The sequence below is a fragment of the Mchenga conophoros genome, linkage group LG11, assembly GCF_057382185.1.
Source record: "Mchenga conophoros isolate Kocher_MC1m ecotype Shallow Benthic linkage group LG11, M_conophoros_male_GT1.1, whole genome shotgun sequence".
Lineage (NCBI taxonomy): Eukaryota > Metazoa > Chordata > Actinopteri > Cichliformes > Cichlidae > Mchenga > Mchenga conophoros.
In genome coordinates, this window is record NC_140536.1 from 11815274 (window position 1) to 11835208 (window position 19935).

The 19935-nt window shown below is 40.6% G+C and overlaps 3 protein-coding genes across 9 annotated transcripts in view; 2 read left to right on the forward strand and 1 right to left on the reverse strand.

The window, feature by feature from the left end:
- The window catches only part of LOC146563670 (myelin basic protein-like), a 56353-nt gene extending 54297 nt beyond the window's left edge, over positions 1–2056 (forward strand). Inside the window, exon 4 of the mRNA XM_085290927.1 lies at positions 1767–2056. Within this exon, the coding sequence (XP_085147053.1) occupies positions 1767–2056 (290 nt within the window). The remainder of the gene's footprint in view (positions 1–1766) is intronic.
- mbpb (myelin basic protein b) lies at positions 2053–16599 on the forward strand. 7 transcript variants are annotated; one of them, XM_085290921.1, is made up of 7 exons: positions 2053–2309; positions 8647–8751; positions 9435–9461; positions 10064–10093; positions 11766–11849; positions 11976–11994; positions 15198–16599. In XM_085290921.1, the coding sequence occupies exons 1-6, from the start codon at positions 2190–2192 to the stop codon at positions 11976–11978; spliced, it is 369 nt and encodes a 122-aa protein (XP_085147047.1). In that variant the 5' UTR covers positions 2053–2189; the 3' UTR covers positions 11979–11994; positions 15198–16599. The 7 variants fall into 7 exon arrangements, with proteins under 7 accessions (XP_085147047.1, XP_085147046.1, XP_085147051.1 ...); XM_085290920.1 differs by lacking the exon at positions 11976–11994; XM_085290925.1 differs by lacking the exon at positions 10064–10093.
- Positions 16600–18115: 1516 nt separating this feature from the next.
- The window catches only part of LOC146563672 (zinc finger protein 236), a 54735-nt gene continuing 52915 nt past the window's right edge, over positions 18116–19935 (reverse strand). Inside the window, exon 32 of the mRNA XM_085290912.1 lies at positions 18116–19503. Within this exon, the coding sequence (XP_085147038.1) occupies positions 19382–19503 (122 nt within the window). The 3' untranslated portion in view covers positions 18116–19381. The remainder of the gene's footprint in view (positions 19504–19935) is intronic.

Consider the following 19935-nt stretch of genomic DNA (forward strand, 5'->3'; position numbering starts at 1 on the left):
TGACTAGACCTTTTTTGCACATTTTATTTATTCGTAAGTATTTCTGTAGCTAATATAAACTCTTTATAAGAGGTCTTTGAACTGGATGTCTCACCTGCCTTAAAGCAAATGTTATGCCTGAAAGATTTTTATTAGATTACAGGGCCTTGCTTTCTCAAAATGGCCTTTTAAAGGATATGGCTTTCTTCAGAGGCTCTCACACCTTTCCTGGCATTAAATTGCAAGGGTATTAGAGGTAACTGGGCAACCTGAAAGTATTGGGATTGAATAAGTGATGAAAAAGCAGCACTGGTAGCAAAATACCTGCATTATTAGATCTGTTTAATAAGGCACTTTAAACGTCATTTTAGAAATGGTGGTGTTTTTTTTTTGGTTTTTTTTTTTAAACAGCTTCTTTCTTTCTCTATGGTGATGTGAGACTTTTATTGCAAAACCTTTTGGACAGACACAATCAAAAGCAGTGTGTATAGGCATTTATGTTTTGTCTTTAAAAAGCTGGGTGAGAGGCTGATCATCATTATGTGTCAGTCTGTCTTAAAAGCTGTAAGTAAGAACAAAATGTACCCCTTTCACTTTTTTTCTGAGATCTGAGACGATGTTTGAATGTGAATATACTTTTTTTTTTTTTTTAAACTAATAAAGATAAAAGCCTGAAAATTTTCACTGGTCTTTGTTACCATTATAATTAATCAGGATCTGTAATTTGGGACGGATACATCAATAAATGTCTGAGTATTGGCTTGTTAAAATAGGCGGAATAATGGATGATGGAATGACCCATCTTTCAATTGATCTTTAAGTGATTCACAAGATGTAAATCTTCCAGAAGAAAAGAAGATTCATTGGATGTGTTTCTGTAGAAGTAATTCCACCTAAAATTGTGGTAAATCAAAGCTTAACTTCTGCATAGACTAGATCCAAACTTGCTCTATACCCACAGCCAGCAGCCTGGTAGCTCTCGGGTCCTAAATCGGATAAGTGTCACCGTGCATCGGGCTGAAAATCCATACTTATAGGAGTTATTTTAGTGACAGTGGGCCCTTTGTTTATTTGTAATAACTATGCAGCTGTGACAAAAGACCACTGTTTCAGCCAGCATTAGCATGCAGATTCTCTGGTGTAGTGCTACACCATTTCTGTCAGTACAGTGTGCGTATTGTCTTGGACGGAGGAATGCACTGGATGTCCTCTGCTGTGGGAGCTGGCCAGTTTAACAGATAGCTGTCAAAGTGGACGATTCAGAGAGTGTGTGGGGGGGGGGGCAAGGCTCTACAGCAGGGGGGAGGGGGATTGCCCCCCGTAGAGCCGCCCCTGAGTTGAAGCGAAAAAGTGCCACGATGGGAAGATAATCCGTTGCCATTGTCAAGTTTCAGAGTGATTGTTTTAAAACTGCTCTTGTAAAGTGAAATAGTTGAATTATTGCAAAATAAAAATAAAAATCAAGAGTCTAATTACTTGTGTTTGAGTCAAAACTAGTGATCCCACCTACTACAGCATACAAGTAGAGCCCACAATGTGGTAAGAGCCCCTGAGAAGGGAGTAGTTAACTTACTGAACATCTTTCAGTTACTCATGTCTCATTCACACCTTTTCCAGCTCACTGGTTGGTTTCATTGCAGCTAACATGTAAATTGTATTAGCTCTGTTGGTCTTCGCTGCAGCAGGAAGGCCCTGCTCTCATCAAAAGAAGCCATTGTGCTGCTCTGGGTTTGTTGTGTGCCATGCAGGCCCAAGCCCATAGATGACCCTTGTTGTTTCTCGCGCAGGCCTGAGTGAGGCAGATGCAAACCAGAACAATGGCTGCGTCTCGGAGAAGCCAGCGGTGACTGACTCCACAGACCCCCACCAGTGTTGGAGCCCCGCCAGTACAGCTGACCCTGACGCTGCCACACCACGCCCCCACCTGGTCCGCCTCTTCTCCCGAGATGCCCCGGGCCGAGAGGACAACACCTTCAAAGACCGACCCTCCGAATCGGACGAGCTGCAGACCATCCAGGAGCACAGCGGAGCGGCTTCAGAGTGCGGGTCGGAGAGCCAAGAACAGGACCTAGATTAGGCTAGCTTTTTTTTTCCTCCCCTCCCTTTCCTCTATTTTTTTCTTTTTCCTCCTCTGTCGGCTCTCATTTAAGAGAGACGCAAGAACCCCACATTTGACAAACACAAGCGTAATACCAACTGCTAATACAACCATGGCATCCGCAAGCAGCTCTGCACAGGCCGCCTTCGGCCTGGGTCGGAGGAAGAAGAACCCCGGCCTCCTGGATCAGATTGGAAAGTTCTTTGGAGGGGACAAGAAGAGGAAGGGCAAGGTGAGGAAACCAAGAGATTCAGTCCTTCTTATGTACCTTAGTTTGTTCTGCAGAGTGGCTCCCAGAACCACTTGTTACTTGTGATTCGCTAACACACATTGTTAGAATCTGTTGTCAGATATCTGTCATGTATAATAGTGTTGGTTTTACTGTTGATTTTATGTTAAACCAAAGTCTGACATTGTCATGCGATTCACATTACCTGGCTGATCCTGAATCGACACTGGATAATGACTTTGGGCGGGGGTTATTTTCTTCGTTTTGTTTTTTTGTTTTAATTCTAAAGACGCTGTGATTTTGACCCATTTAAGAATATTTCTTTATTCTGTTTATTTGAATGGTACTGACATTAATAACATTTTCCTCTTCAGTCAGATCTAATATCTCTAGATGTAACGTTATAGTGTTTCACATGTTGCTGTCATTAAGCTTGTTGTTAATTGGAACGTTTGTCAAACTGGAGAACAGCTCAGTTCAGGTACTTTTTGCAATGATGGTGATGATAAGCTGGGAAATTCACCTCCTTGTATGTAAAAAAATTTTTTAAGCTATAATTTGATAAACGAGCCACAGGGAGGTACTTCACTACTGTTTGCACGTTGCCACAGTCTGCTAAGTCACTTTCAAAGTTGAGGATGAAATGATGCTACAACTGATCAAACAAGTAGTACATGTACAGTGTATTAGCATATAAATAAGTATATTAGTGTAGGAGCTTAATATCATCCCAGGTTTGGGAATATACAAGTCTGCATCCTGTTAAGAAAGAACAGGCTTGTCTGGCAGGCGAGCGATTATGAAGCATCTGAGCCTGCGCTGCTTTCTAATAACCATGTACTCCGATGTTGTTAAGATGACCTCCTTTATGAACAGTAGCAAATCTTTAACAGTATTCCTGTGAGGCCCACTTTGTTCAAAAAATTAAGAAAGAGAGAAAGAAAATCCCATTTTAAAACAAAAACAAAAAACAACAACAACATTTTTTTTATATATGTTGCTATAGTGCCTGCCAATAGTCTGAACATTTGTGATAGCAAATGTTCCATTTATTCTCCTGGCACCAGTCTTGGCAGCGTTGCCACAGCTCAGCCGGCTCCACTCGCTTTCGGCCCATTCAGCGATGCCCTCTGGAGGTGGTGACGAAATAGAAAATTCCAAGCTTCAGCACCTAATCTGGTTTATGAGCGCAGAGAGTTTACCACACAGCGCTGAGTATATCTGCTTGTCTTGATGATGCTACTGCAGCAAGCTGAGCCTGCAATGTAGTTCTCTGAGAAAGAAGGAATGGAAGTGCGCTTGATCTGTATGATCCATCACGAGTCACGTCTACTCACTGTGACAGCTGTCTGAAAACATGATAATAGTTTGAAAGGAATCATATGGTATGGCGAGCTTATTCCTGGGGGCAACAATATCTCTCTGATTGTATGCTTTTTCCTTTTGTAAAGCTCTTCTAACCCCGCAGAGTGCTAATCAGAGTGCTTTGGCACATAATAACTGCAGAGAAATCATTGAACAACATGAAAATATGCATTTTTCCCTTTGCCTTATGCCAGCCATGAAATTGTTTTCAGTGTAAGATTCAGGATAAAATGGGGTTATTTATATATATATATATATATATATATATATATATATATATATATATATATATATATATATATATATATATATATATATATATATCTCACAGTTCTTTTTTTTTTTTCCCTAGCCTGTTCAGCTGATCAGACATTATTTTACTTTGGAAAATAAATTAAGGGAACGTGTCGACAGAACAAATTATGAAGCGTTCATGTAATGTCAGCTCTTAATTCGCTGCCGTGTTTGTTTGGTTTCTCTCATTTTTGCCGTGGCCATGAAATTGTATCTTGTTTCTCGTATTGATGGCGAGTCTACAAAAGACAAACTATAAATATATATTTATGTGTTCACCGAGGATTTGCCTTCAAATGAACGAGTGCTCACATCTCAAATAAATGATAGGTTGGTCTCACCTCTGTTGCCTCTAGCAAAACAAACAACACAGGAAAAAAAAAAAAAAAAACCTGCACTAATTTTTGGCTGCAAACATTTATTTTTCCAGAAAGATTTCCTCTTAAAGACAGATATTTTTGAATCTCAGTATCTAGTCTGTGTGCACAGATTCTCCACAGACGTTCCTGATGCATACTTTGATTTGCGGGCTGCAGTATTAGTAAGACAGATTGTCTCAGTGTTTCTCGTTGGATTGTGAATATGCATGCTTATTTCAGTAGAGTTGAATTGTTTTCATACCGGCAGATGTGGAGTCTATTGCACACTGATCCCTCGTGCTTATTAATGTTCTTTCTGTCTGATTTATTTACATATTTTTCAATCTAAACCTGAGTCGGGGCTTTGAGAAGATATAAAGACCGTCCCCAAGTAGTCTAAAGTTGTGAGAAGACGCCATAAAAAACAAACTCAGGTCTTAGGACACAATACAGCTGCAGTTAATCTGCATCTGAATAGTAACGGGATTTGATTATTTCAAACAGGGATAATGATGTGCTAATTGGATAGAAAATTACATTTGCATGAGCATTAGCTATTCAAGCAGAAATGAAGACTCATAAAGAACTGAGAATAATTATGAAGTCTTAATTTGCCTCCTAATTTTCTGAATGACATGCATAGTGAGTCATATTCTAGTGCAGGAGTAGTGTCAGGCTTTTTACAGGACTGCTCACAGTTGGAGCCCAATGTTTTGAGGACTCTTAAATGCCAGTGTCTTGGGATGGGGGAGAGGGGCTCTGCGACCCCCTGTCTCATTGCTTTGCTCACCTCAGGTTCTCATGTGATCCATGATCCAGTCTGAGATTTTATTTAAAACAACAGTGGCCCAGCAATAATCCACTGCTGTGTAATGCCTTTGTAATAACTGTATCTGCTGTGACCGGTGATCTGTTCCTAACCTGATCCTGTTTAAGCTTTTTGGATATTTGCTTGATTAAAACTCTTTAACAACATCAGCGCATTGTTTTTGTTTTAACTGTGTTTGGCTCAATGTCTCTTTCTAGTTCTAAGTGCAATAAATTATTTTAACTGCTCTAACAACTGTTCAACTCGTATTTACTGCAGATCAGAGGGGAAATAAGGGTGGAAAAAAATCACGTTAAACTATACTTTTTGGTTGTAAAGGCTGAGCCAGAAGACAAGATACTATATTTAACTGTTCAGTCAGTCATATAAATATGAGGCGTTATTGGAAAGCTGATCTACTTTTTATTTCTACTTGGAGCTAAGTAATGGATAACTGGATTGAATTGTTTGTATGAGTCTGAAGATGAAATTAAAAGATAATACAACAGAGCTGAGTTCAGTGATTACCTAAAGCTGATTGAAAACAGAAGTTTATGTTCAGCACTATAAGACCAAGAAACAAGTCGGCCACTGTGGCACAGTAACTTACTGCAGACTAAAAACAAATGCTGTCTTTTGAGGAGATTGGCCGGCGGGGGGGGGGGAATGTACAAGCATTTCAAATGTTTCTGTGTGTTTGGGTTATGCACCACTTAGCAAATATAATCAATCTAATAATGGAAGTGTGTGTGTGGAAAAGCATGAGGTGGGAGGAAGGACTGAAGATGTTTCAATTAAAACAAACAAAAACAAATTGTCTTGTATTGCTATTAATTGGTATTATTGACTATGACTAATGATTATTGAATACAAGTAATTTTGACTTTAAAAATGTGTTTGTTCTGTTTTGGGCTTGTTTGTTTTTTTGTTAGTAGTAGCTACTGTAGCTGGTTTACCTCCAGCTCTTACCTCCGCTAAGTTAAAAAACAAGTGGGTTATAATTTTAAATGTGGTGAAATTATAGTAATACTGATCATTATTGGAATTTAAAATGAATAATAAATGTTCCCCAAAACTTGGAACCACATTCAAATGAATGCTACGCTACTTGCAACTTTGGTTGCTCTAAAACAAGAAAAAAAAAACTGCATAGGCTACACGGAGTACTAAGTGATAACCACAGTGGGTTGACAATTTAAAAAGAAAATACAATTTGTAAGTTACAAATTACAAATAACCAAATATTAACTTTATTGTTGATATGGTTAGTTTTGATATGGTAACCAGTTATCTTGTAAGGTGCCAGTCACATTTATAATTTCATAGGTAAAAAGAGAGTCTATTATAGAATATTTGTAAGTCTTATTAAAGGCAGGCTAGGCAATAATGACAAAAGGTAAAGAAGTAATGAAGCTCTTGACAAGTGACACTTTATTGCAGGATTAAGCTAGGTTTGCTGCTAGCTAACGGGCTAACATCGACCTGCTTCTGCTGCATAAATGGCTGCCTTGCTTAGTCACTACAAAACCGGTAAGGGGGAGCCAAAATTGCATGGTTGTAGACTGGTGAAGAGGCTACAAAAGAGATGAAAATTTACATAATGTTAGCCCAGCTAACAAAACTGAAAACTCGAGTAAACAGTTGTTGTAGTCCTCAAACTGTCATGGTAGTCTTTGTGCTAAGCTAGTAGTCTCTTAACTACATCGCCATAGTTAGCATGAATTAGAGCTCTGAAGACTCGACAAATAAACATGAGTATATTTGACAATGTCAAACTATTTCATTAAAACAATAATGGCAGCTCAGTGCAGTCTCAATTAAGGAATGGAAATAGAAAAACATGTAGGTATTTAACATGAAAAGTGGCTGGCACAAAGAGCTAAAATCTCAAGGAACTTTAGCAGGCACTTAAATGAAAGCAGCACACAAATCCAAAAAAACTCCGTCACACCTGCTTGCTTGATGTCGTTTCTCTTCAGACATAAAGCTATCAGCGATTGCAACCGCCCTCTCTTTCAGATGCCAATTAAGTTTAAAAAGTAGTTCCAGAAGCTGAACAGAACCACTGCAGGAACTTGGTTTTAATGCCTCCATATCATTTGCTCAAGAGTCGAATGGCTCCATTAACAGCAGGAGAGGCACTAATGGACGACCCCGCCCCCTGTTTTTTTTTTTTTTTTTTTTTTGTCTTCTCAAAACTAATGTGTAATATTCATTTGAAATGTAGATGAAGCACTCACAGGAGCAGTTACAGAAGTTATTATGCACATGTTTCACCAAATGATAAAGAAAATGGAAGAGAGCAAAACAGAGAAAACAAAAGGAAAAGGATTTACTCTCCTCAAAGGGGGCAACTGACAGAAAATGAGGATATAGCAACAAAAATCCTGCCAATTTTTACTTTTTCTTCTCCTCTCAGTCACCGAGATCACTCGAATTCCTCAACTTTTTTCATTCACACCTCCACTCACACATAAGCATTAAAGGGTCAGCACTGAAGCAGCAGAGAGCACACAAAGACATCACTGAGGAAATGCAAGAAAAAAACAGGGCGTCCCTGTTTCTGGGAAGTTTTTATTGTAATTTTACATTTTTTCTTTCTTTTTCTTTTTTTTTTCTTTTTTTTAAACAAAACCCATTAAAGTTAGTGTGTGTGACACCAGATGGCTCTCAGATTGCGTAATGGTGTTGGCAGTAAAGTTTTCCCCCTTTGGTTACCTTAAGGTTCTTTGATGTGAGGTAATGGATGTGAATCCTCCTCTCCCACACACACACACACACACACACACATACAGAGGTTTTCCTGTTACATTAGTAGGGTCACTGAAACTGATCAACGCACTAACATTAGCACACAGTGAGTAGGTGGAAATGAATTTTGTTCCTTTTTCTCTGGGTTGCTGCTTATTGCCGCTATTTGTGTTAGTTTTATGCATTTCACCTGCCACCTTTTTGTGTCCCCGTGATGTTTCCATCAGTTAAATATTTTAAATGCACCACAGTTCTCACACAGGCATAAAAAGTCACCTCGATGTACCCTTTAAAGCATGACTTTAAAGCAATTAGCTGCATTTAATTCTACTTTGGGATGATAATTACTCTTTATTTTTGACATCAACCCTTTGACAGGAGAACACAGACAACTCCAACAGCTCATTTGTACCATTTTTGTTTTGAATAGCTTGTGGCTAGAGGTTTTGCCCCTAAAGGTTATGAGGTGACGTGCAACGATTTTGCACAATGATATCATCAGCCACTTCTGAATACACCACGACTTTCAGGAGTGAAGACATTCACACCTTGATGCAGCAGCACTGTCCATTATGAAACACTCTAAAATTAAAACTAAAATTAGTCATGTTTCAGGTAGTTAACACCATATGTGACATTATTTTCAATTGGCTAAATTAGAGATTCATGAAATCCCAACCTTGCTGACATTTACTATTAGCGACACTGAGTAAAGGTCAGTGAAGCCATATTACTGTTATGCTTCCTTCCCTTTTTTTTCCAGGGCTCTTTCCGAGGCGCTCTCTCCCCGGGCCCTCAGAAAGCTTCTGCAACTTCCCCACGTAAGCGCGGGGCCGAGAACGCCGTGGTCCATTTCTTCCGCACGATTGTGAGTAATCCCTAAAGTGAACTGTACCTTAGAAACACTCATATCCTCTCACACCAGACATTTCACATTGAGTCAGACATGTTTTTTGTCAGCGTGGGCTTTTCTTCCATTGTTATTCAGTATTTGTGTCTTTACTCTCCTATTACTTCCTTTGGTCTCTAACTAAAAGCCTTTTCCACCTGCGTCGTGAAGAATGAGTCAAATAACGTTGAGTCAAACAAAGTTGAGTCCTTGCAGCGATTTGATGACACTGCAGAAGTGGTGGTGTTGAAAATGTCATGAGAAAACCCCGCTTTGATTTAGGGACTTGTATGATACAGAAAGTAAATCAAGATAATCGCCTAAAAGTAATCAAAGTAATCGCCTTTAATAGAAGTTCTTGCAGTTAACAGTCTTTGCACCCCATTGTGGGACTTATCGAACAGTGCCAGCTGCTGGTTGGTGGACCAGATTGTGCGTTTAGCATCTCGCGACATAAAGTGCCAATTCTTATTGGCTATTCGCCTTTTTATCAATTATGGCATTTTGTAGTCACAAGATCTGTTTATTTAATTGGAACCGTCTCATTTGCTGAGGTCGACGTTAATATGCTCGCCGTTATACGTGATGAACGATTCAAGTGGCGGGAACAGGCCACCGCTCTGTGAAAACCTTCTTACCTTCTGTCATTAACTCTTCTTCAGGTGTCCCCTGCCCCTCCCAAGTCTAGGGTGAGTCTTTCTTACTTTGTTAAAAGGATTCTGCATTTATGTTTGATTCGAAATGACAGCTGCGATAGGCTACAGACCCTAACGTGCATAAGCAGTTAAGAGGATGGATGGTGTATCTTTATGGTGTATCATAAGGTCTAAAGACACTGAATAAAGGTACATTTTTTAAAAATGTAATATTTTATTTATTGTTTTCTAATAGAATCAGTTTCAGGTAGTAAAGGTCAACTCGTTGAGCATCAGTTGAAACAGTAAATACAGATGAGATGTGTAAATGTGCAGAAACAGCCTTGGGGAACATATATGTGCAGCTTTATGCTTTGTGGGCAATGCTTTCCTTGCTAAATGTCACTAAATTTGTGCTCTTTTCGATGTGAGCATCTGCCTTGCTCCTCCTTCCTCTACCTCCCTTTGCACCTCCTGTGCACCTGCCTTCCCCTCTGTGACCCTGTGACTCCCCTCCTTCCCTCTGGATGGACTCTCCTACCTGCCTCCTCTCCTTCCCATCCCGCCTTTGCACTGAGTAAGACACCCTTTTTTTGCTATTTGTCTCCTCTCTCTCCTATCTCTTGTCTTTGTCTTTCGCTTCTCTACACACCCAGTGGAGAGGACTAGCAGCCAAGATAGGCCTGGTAGGTGGTTTAAAACACACAAAAAAATCCAAATGGAGGTATCATGCCTAATTAAACTTGAAGGAAGCTGAGTTCATCTTCTCAAACTGCCTTCAGCATGATGCCTGTGGCTCTCTTTCCATTTACTCTCCATCATCCACTTAAGCCTTCATAATCTGTCCATACATCAGCGATAATGCCCTCATTTCCTTCCTTGACTTAAGTCCATTTTCAAAGTATATCAGTTCCATTTGGTGACCTCGCAGCCCGACTCATCCACATCATGTGCGCATATTGTGCATCCATGATAACACAGGCCTACTCCTCTTCATCATCCTTGTTGCATTTCCGAAATTACTTTGAGAACGACTGAAGCGAGGCCGCCTTCTGCTTCATTTGGCAAGCATTTAATTTAATGTCTCCATCATGTATGTGAAGCAGCAGCAGGATGACTGTGGGTAAAAGTGAAAAAGCAGACTTGCTTAGGGGCTGTGCAGAAATTACTGGCAAGGGAGAGAATGAAGTTGTTCTTTGGACCCGAGGTAGACGAGTATTCAAATTTGTTTAAATAGTTATTTATTACACAAGTATACTCACCAGCTACATTATTAGGCACACCTAAAACTGGTTCAGGCTTGTGATGGTCTAATGATGTGAGGAATATTTTCTTGGTGCATTTTGGGCCCTTTAGTACCAACTGGGCATTGTTTAAACCAGGGGTCTCGAACCAGGCCTCGCTGGCTTGTGTCCTGCAGGTTTTAGATGTGTCCTTGATCCAACAGAGCTGATTTAAATGGCTGAATTACCTCCTCAACATGTCCTGAAGTTCTCTAGAGGCCTGATAATGAACTAATCATTTGATTCAGGTGTGCTGACATCTAAAACCTGCAGCCCACCAGCCTTCAAGGCCTGGTGTTCGAGACCCCTGGTTTAAACACCACAAACTGCCTGACTATTGGTAGCAAGGTGCACCTAATAAAGTGCTTAATTACACTTTTAGAAAAAGCCTTTGTTTTTGTTTTTATCATGTGTCAAGTGTCATAAGGGTGGTACATGAATAAAGGCAATGGAGTAAAAGGATTTGAATGTGTTGCGAGGACAGCCTAATTTAAGCTCAGCTCCCTGCTGTAATTTTCAGACGGTCCCTAACTGCTTTTCTCAGAGCAGTCCTCAGTATGTTGGGTTGATTACATTTTTACACCTACTTGAAAAGAATGTCCAAGGACTTTCATCCTAGTGTCTGAAATATTACCAGATTGAAACACTGATTATGCTGATTAACAATCAGCACTTGGGGTGTTTTTAAAAGGCACACCGATCCATCAATGCAGGGCAGTTTTAAATGTCAACACCTATGATAATACGAATGGTCCTCTTCTATTTATCAAACAGAAGAAATGACATTCAAATAATCAGCAAAAACTGGATATGCTGCTTGATGGTTTTATGCATAATTCAAATATTTGGATGAAAACCTCACCAGCGGATTGCAGCATATTCTGCAAACATTTACACAATTTTTGGAAAGCACACCAATCTGTCACGAAGAAAACCATCCCTTGTAACTCTGAATTTATCATTGTCATATGCTGGGCTGGAAATTTCTTCAGGGCTCTCTATCAGAGGATTAAGAGATGGCTGAGCTTTCTGCAGAGTCCTTTAACACACTTTAATTCTTCCCTCCCACTGCCAGGGCCCCCAGAAGTCACAGTCTGCTAAAGGCAAGAAGGCCAGTGCAGGGGACGGCAAAGGCACCCTGACTAGGATCTTCAAAATGGTAAAAAAATAAATAAAATCACACTGCTTTCTCTGTTTCTTCATGCTGATTTTCTTCACTAGTAATGCAAACAGAAAATGATTCTCCCTAATCCCTCTCCGTGCCTTGTCTTCTTCTTTGCCACAGTGATAATATCAGCAGCAGAGTGAGTAACCGATACTTGGTGGAGGGATACTTGAGTTTGAGTCGCTGCTCGTTTGTTCAGCATTGATATGCTTAGAAGCCATTGTAATGTCATTGCTAAAGCAGGCAGCAGCAGAATAATAAGAGGCTTTTAGACACAAAATTGTTCATCGTGCACGCTACAAGCTTTACGCCAGCGCTGATATAATCATGCAGAAGATCCACTTTTGATGAGGGTTCGCTGGGACTATTTCTAATGCTTATAATATAACCCCTTTTTTATGCTGTTACAAAATAAGGTCTGGCATTAATCATGTGACAAGCAATACAGTGTTTAGTTTAGTTTAGTCCTTTTTTTGTGTTCGGGAATGTATTAACTGGCACAAAAAACACATTAGCAGCCAAAATATAGGAGCTGCACAGGAGCTGCTGATCTCCCGCTGCCTCCATCTGTTAATGTGTTTTATTGTGTGATTCTCTGGTGTTTAAGACGCAGGTAATTTACAAACAGATGAGAGAACTGATGCAAAAATAATAAAGAAGCTGAGAAAATTTTAATGAATGTCACATAGACAGACAGCAATAATGTTCCAAGTCTGTACTAATGCGTATCCCATAGATTAGCACTGGCTGATTGCATGTTTCTGTTATGTTAAAAAAAAATTTATATTCACCATCATTTATATTTTCACCATCAGCTTCACATTGCTGCCTTCACGGCCCCTCCAGAGCAGTTCCTAATAACCAGATTTGTTTTGGTGCGTCTTGAAGAGGAGTGTGAGTCTTCATGCTCTGCTAGTTATTTCCTGACAGGATTTAATTAGCCAGCCACTCTGACTGTACCTGAGATTGTTATTTAGCTTAGCGATTACTGCTAGTAGAGAGATATTCAAATTTCCCCTGGGCAGCATGTCTGTAGTGCTAAATTGTTGTCAGTGAGCTACAAGAGTGTAAACGCACTCCTGGGACGCTCCATTTGAATCTTCCTAATAAGGCTGATTAGTGTTGACTTAGTGCTGTCACAGTAGCATTTCTACACATAAATGTCAGCAAGGCCCAAATGGAAGTAAGATATTTTTTTAAGTCCGAACACCATCGCTCCCTTTCGGGACAGATATCGAGTTTCATGTGAAATGGCTAGAGCAGTCAGCAGCCGCTGTTTTATGAATAAAAAGCCTTGTACATTGCAGGATTATCTCCTACTGCAGTCTGTAAAGATTTGTCTCATTTGAATAATCTTTATGCCTTTTGCTCTGCTTGCTTTTTCTGGCAGAGTAGCAGGCACGAACAAGAACAAGCGAGACAGGAAAAAAAATAAAAAATTCAATAAAGTCTGTAAAGAGAGAGCTCTGAGATAAAAGCAGCCTGTCTGCTCTGGACTCTTTTTGGGATGAAAATCAATGGGTGACTGGAAATCTTTGCTTTGAAGATGACAAAGCAAATGTATTTGCAACTGGCCAACGATCTTCAACCTATCCTGCTCTCATGTTTCCTCTGTGCTGGATGAGCCCCAGCTTTTACAAACTCTGACTACATTTCTGATACCTTTCACAGACTTTTTCCCTATTTTTGTTTCATTTTCTTACAATTCTGTTTGGCGTTCACATTTTTTTTTTAACTTTGTGTCATTTTAAAACTCACATCTGTCACTTGCATAATCACTTTTACTTCAGAATCAGAAGCTTTGCCATATTGCACAACATTGCTTAAATATATTAGATTCTGACACACTTTCTCATAATTCTAAATCCTTTTTTTTTTTTTTTTATGGAAACAGTATCTCTGTGAAGGTTCTCAGTCATCCAGGTCATCGTAGTCTAAGGAGCGTCTGGACTTCTTTAAGTTGCTTGAAGACGTTTCACCTCTAATCCGAGAAGCTTCTTCAGTTCTAAGGTCAAATGGTGGAGAGTCCCAGATTTAAACCCAGTGGGAGTTTCCCCCCACAGAGGGACAAAAGGACCCCCTGATGATCCTCTACGTAATCACATGAGCCAAGGCATGAAAACGGGTGTGGGTCACAATCAGCCAGGGTTTCAGGTGAGCTCATTATGAAACCTGGCCCCACCCTATCATGTGATTTCCTGAGGTCAGATGGCCCAGGGTGTGAGTGGGCGTTAAGGCGTCTGGGAAGGGATCTCAAAACTGGATTATAGATGGCAGACAGTTGGTGTCGTAAACCCCCGCCTCTGTTCAAAGATGGTCGCTCACAGTGGACATAAATGGTTTATTTCACTCCTCCTTCAAACCATCTGTCCTCTCTGTCCAAAATGTGAACATTGGCATCCTCGAAAGAGTGACCTTTGTCCTGTAGGTGCAGATGGACTGCTGAGTCTTGTCCTGTGGAGGTGGTTCTTCTATGTTGTGCCATGCGCTTGTGAAGTGGCTGTTTGGTCTCTCCAATGTAGAGGTCTGAGCATTTCTCGCTGCACTGTACAGCATACACCACATTGTTACGTTTGTGTTTTGGAGTTTTGTCTTTCGGATGAACCAGTTTTTGTCTGAGTGTGTTGCTGGGTCTGAAATACACTGAGCTTAAATCTGGGACTCTCCACCATTTGACCCTAGAACTGAAGAAGCTTCTCGGATGAGAGGTGAAACGCTTTTCTTTCCAAGCTCCTTAGACCATGGAAACAGTTGCATATCTCAGCTACATTGTTATATAAATGCATTTATATAAAAAATGAATTGAAACTGGCCAGAGGAGGTGGTTAGTTTGTCATATTACTCATTACACTGACCTAAATTTACTGCTCTTGTATTGAAGTTTGTTTTCCAGATGCAGGTGGGTGACACATTGGTCTTAACACATTGCTTATGACTTTAACTTTAGCTAATAAGATTTTCAAGCAAATGTTAAGGTCATTGTTCAGTTTGAGAACGTATGGGAGATAAAAAGCCTGAAGGTTGGTTAATTCATCAATGTGTGTCAATTTCAGGCTTAATGGGAAAGCTGATGAAATCATGTATTCAAAAGAGAAACAGCAACTTATCTGGGCAGCTTATCTTTTCACAAGGCTGATGGTTTATAATGACCGTCATTCACAGTGAAGGCTGTTTTTTTCATTCAGAAGTTATTAGCTGAATGATCTATTCGTGGATTTGTCTGCAAAGTGCTTAAGTGAATACTGTAATTACACTCTGTGCAAAATGACCGGAGGGCTCTCTTTTAGTGCTGAAGCCGACATGTCATGTGCACATTTTCATCATGTGTCTTGTCTTATGCAGGGAAGCAGGAGTGCTTCTCCAGCCAAACGCTGAGGTCCATCTGTACAGCCCCTTCCAACAGCACGACGGAAGACGTTCAAGAGCACGGGGGGGTGTTTAAAAAAAAAAAAAAAAAAAGAGAGGAAGAAAACGAGGAAATCTTAGTCATCCCTTAGACTCACCTTCCCTTCCACCTCTGTTAACACTGTAATGCTCACTAAATCCCTCATTTCTTTCCACCCCCCCCCCCCCCCCCCCCCCCCCCCGCCCCAAACACTCTTTTGGCTGGTAGATAGCGACACAATCTGTCTCCTCCCTCCTTTCCCTGCATTGCATTGTGCTAAGTCTATGCAGTCATCATCACCGGTGTGAACCGTTTGCTGAAGTTGATCCCGAAGCCGCTCACATGTGCAGCCTGAACGCCCCCACCCCTCTATATTTACGTGTATTTGGGTTTCTGTGGATGTCTCCATGTATTTCTTTCTAACACAAGGTGGCTAAAACTGAAGCAGACCCGGAGAGCTGAAGGTTAGGGCCGGTGCAAGTCCGACTGACTTGACCGTCATTGCCGTCTGCCGATCGGGTGAAAAGACCGGGTGACTTCTGTTTTAGAAAAGAGCGGTTTTCTGTCTCGTCACGCTGTCTACGTCACTTAAGTTAAGCGTCCTGTCCTACATGTACGTTGATCTGCGTTTGTCATCATAGGACCTAAGGCTGAATCTGGAGTTTTGTTGTAAAAGTTTCTAAATTTTCTAAATTGAGTTTCTCCTGTAGTCTCTTTCAGTCTATGAGATAATGACTAATCTACCTGTCCACACATAACAGTGCAGTTTTCCACCTTTTTTAAAACCTTGAATCTGAATCACGATGCCACATTCAGACCTTTCTTCAGTGCTTTAGTGTACTGTAAGTCTCCTCATCTCATTGCTTCTGTCTCCTGTTTGGCACAGATACTGTAAACTGAATTCATTAAAAAATAAAGCTCAACAATAAGTGCCTTTCCTCCTGACTACCAAATACAATGTGCTGTTTTTCCTTCATGTGGATAATAAAAAACACACAATTTCAAAAAGGTGCTCTGTAACTAACTTTGTAATGACACATTATGAGGTGTTTTTGTTCTTTTTGACAATTTGTGAGTTTTCTGTAAAAAAACAAACAAGAAAAAGAAGAAGTTTTGTGCTGTTCCATCCATCTTCCAAAAGCAGCCACGTGTGATCTGCAGCATCCCCACCCGCCCCCTGTTTGCTTGAGCCTTCTGAGAGCTGTGTTGTTTTTCTTTGTTCTGAAAGGACCCTGAGAATGAATGTAAACTTCCTCCTCATTACTGTATGTGTAATAAAACACGACCTGCCACTTAACTGAGAATAAAACATTTAAAAAATATATATATATCTATATATATATAAATATATAAAACCAGCTCTACTGACTGCAGTGTGTCTTTTTGTCTAGAGCAGCAAATGATGTATCTTTTAAAAAAACAAAACAACAAAAAACAGTGAAACAAAGTGATATAACAAGGTCACACCAAACAAAGACATGCCAGTCTTTTTTTTCCCATTAAGCCTAAATTCGTGATTCACTCGGTAATCACTATTTGGGCCAAGCTTTCCGAGCTCATGACCGGAGCAGATGGAGTACCTGCTCGCTATTCTAGCACATGTGTAATCACACAGAGTATATGCAGTTTCATGTCATGCTGAAATTACTGAAGTACAAAAGCTTGCTGGAGCATTGAAAGTATGAATGCATTTCCCCCAAGAGGATACATGTGAAATTCTTTTTTACCACAGCTTTCATAATTAAAGATAAACACGGCCCTCCAAACATGTTTTTTTCTTCCTTTTCCACGTCATTTTGGAGAAACACCAGCCATGTAACAGCTGTATGAGTTCTAATTTGAACCTGGGGAAATCTATTGTAGTTGCACAGTGAATGGGGAAGTTAATGGAAAACAGGATGGAGTTACCCAACATGGATATTTGTCTGTTTTATGTGACGATATAGCAAAGAGGTACAGATAGGTCCAGAGTTTGCTGTGTAGACTTTCAAAGACTTTAAGAAAAGTACTGCATTAACTGTTCAGGAATTACAACCATTTTTAATATGTTGACCCCATTTCAGATGCTCTGAAGTAGCTGGATAAATTGACATGATTTTAATTCCAAGGTCTGTTTTTAAGACATGCATGAAAATCCTGACATCTATAACCTGAAGTTTCCTCCCTTGAGATGCTGAAAGTCTGGACTTCAATCGCATATTGATTGTTTGATTTAAAATCCCCACTGTGGGTTTACAGAGACAAAAAAAAAAGAAGACATTTTAATTGTGTGAAAATTGTGCCAGGAGTTCCTACATCCAGATCACAAACTCACCAGTGAATAGATTACATCATGTTTGGTCCAAAAAACTCAAGAAAAAACAGTTGTTGACTAGTTTTATACCAACGCTGGTGTTGGGTCAAATCCAGCAAACAGCTACTTTGTATTTTTATGTAGAAGCACTGCCTCTACCCAACAAATCAGAGCAAGGCCGGGCTCGTTGCTCAAGCCGACCACGGTTGTGACTCCAGGTGCCTTCTGGAATTTTCTTGTTAAAAATGCTCCGTTTGAATTCACTCGCCAAAATCTAGTGTGCAGATCTTGAGTGACTTATGAGCACATTCCCTGTCACATTTCGCACCTGGAGAGGCAGTTTATAAAAATAGCTTGAACCCCCCCTCCTTTTTTTTTTTTTGCTTGCACACTGACTCAGATAAGCAGCACAAAATCAGCAGGGGACCACCTTTTTATATTGCCTGAATGCTCCTCCTGTGCAAAAGCAACTGTCCTCATTTGACTCTTGGCAACAAAGCCGATAAGCCCCCATTATCCAAAACGTCAAAACAGTTTATTCTATCTGTAATTCATAGTAATGAACAAACAACCAGCTTTAATTAGTAGAAAAATTACTTTAATCTTAACTTATTATGGACAATAGAAAAGAAGAAGAAACAGCTGTACATTGGCTTTGCTTCATAACAAATGCAACCTAATGCTCAAATTATATATATCCAATAATCTGTGTTGTGGTGGTTCATCAAAAAATATACCCCATCTAACTACACTATTTACAAAGTGAGACAGTAAAGAAAAAGTGTTGCAGTCCTCAATCATGAATCTGGAAAATGGCGCAGCTTTCACAGTGAGCCGCTGTTTTCAAACTAAAACATCAATCGAAAATAAACATTTCACTTGGAGATGAAATATGTACAGTATAAATATGACAAAAGTAAACCAGTAGAAAAGAAGTGCTTTCTGTCTTATGTACTGTAAGACGGTTGCTTTTAGGCCATGACAGCGGTAAGCTGCCTGCAGCTCCCTGTGAGCACACCACCGAAGAAGAGACGACACTGGTCGCTAGGAAGTTTCTGCAGCACGCTCCAGTTTCCTCTATTTCCAGCAGGGCCGGCATTAGAGGGAGACCTCTGTCTCCAGAATGGAGACTTATCTGGGATGCCTGTGTTCCCTGAACCAAACCTCTCCAGCGGTTATCATACTGATGACAATCAGACCGCAGCAGAACGGATTAAAGTCATTAGGCCAATCAGAGGGAGCCAGACTCCCCTTGCTTTGATGCTGAATTGAATAAACAGCCAGGGACCGCTACAAGGACAGAGGACTTGAATGTACAGCATTAAGACCACCTGACTGATATTGTGCAGGTCCTCCTTGTGTTGTCCTTCTGAAACAGCTCGGACCCATTTTCAGATGGAGACAGGAGCTATGGGGGTGTTTGTCCACAGTCGGGTGGGCCATGGAGTTCTCCCAGTTCAGATTGTAGCTGCACAATCCAAGTGGGATTTGGGGAATTTGAAGGGCTTTTTGATAAGTTTCTTGAGTAATTTCTGAGAGGTGGCGGGGCTCCACTGCCCTGCAGAAGTAGGCCGGAGAGTAGAGGTGCATTTGGTCGGCAACAAAGCTTAGCTGGGTGCCAGGTGTCAAAGAAACATCCACATGAATGCCGAGATCCGAGCAGAACAGTAACGAAAAGAAATGATGAACGCTATTCACTTCAGCTGATGGTAGGGCCTCAAATCCGTTTTCAGCCACACAGCCCCTTTCAGAGGATTATTGTGTTTGGCAAAGCTTTGCTGTTTAGCCAGTAAGTGCTCATGAGACTCTGCAGTGCTTTCTGATACTTGGCAGTCATGCGGGCTGCGGTCAGGAGAAGACGTTCGGCCAGTCTCCTGTTGCTTCAGGAACCACTTCCAGGTCAAGTTCAGGGGTCACCTCGACCCGAGGCGCCGCTTCCTCTTGGCCCAGGGGCACATCTTGTATTTGACCTGGAAGCAGAAAGAGGGAAAAAATGAGTGGATTTGCACGATTCTTCCAGTGAAATTCTCTTTAGCATTGGCAAAAACACATTAACACACACGTTGGTAGAGCAGCACCATCAGCTCTGATGCCTGACTCAATTTACCAGTGGCTGTCATGCAAATAAGAATCAAAAGCAGCCTTTCCCTCTCTGCGCTGTTCCATCATTTGTTTTAATGTACCCTCATCCTCACTGTTAGCCTTCAGTCTGAAAAAACAGCACCTGAGACTCGTGTCACAGTATAAAACAACAATAAGTCAACTTGGCGTACGTTTTTTCTACCGCTACAGACCTCACAGTCCTTTACTAATATTTTAGAATCATTTCATTATCTGAAACACTTCAAACAAATATTCATTAGGCTGAAAACTGTTTTTCAGAACAGAAAGGGCTGAATCTT

Coding starts and splice junctions, on each gene's coding strand:
- mbpb (XM_085290920.1), top strand. CDS start 2,190: ATGGCATCCGCAAGCAGCTCTGCACAGGCCGCCTTCGGCCTGGGTCGG. Junction 2,310..8,646: donor ACAAGAAGAGGAAGGGCAAG/GTGAGGAAACCA, acceptor TTTTTTTTCCAG/GGCTCTTTCCGAGGCGCTCT. Junction 8,752..9,434: donor TCCATTTCTTCCGCACGATT/GTGAGTAATCCC, acceptor ACTCTTCTTCAG/GTGTCCCCTGCCCCTCCCAA.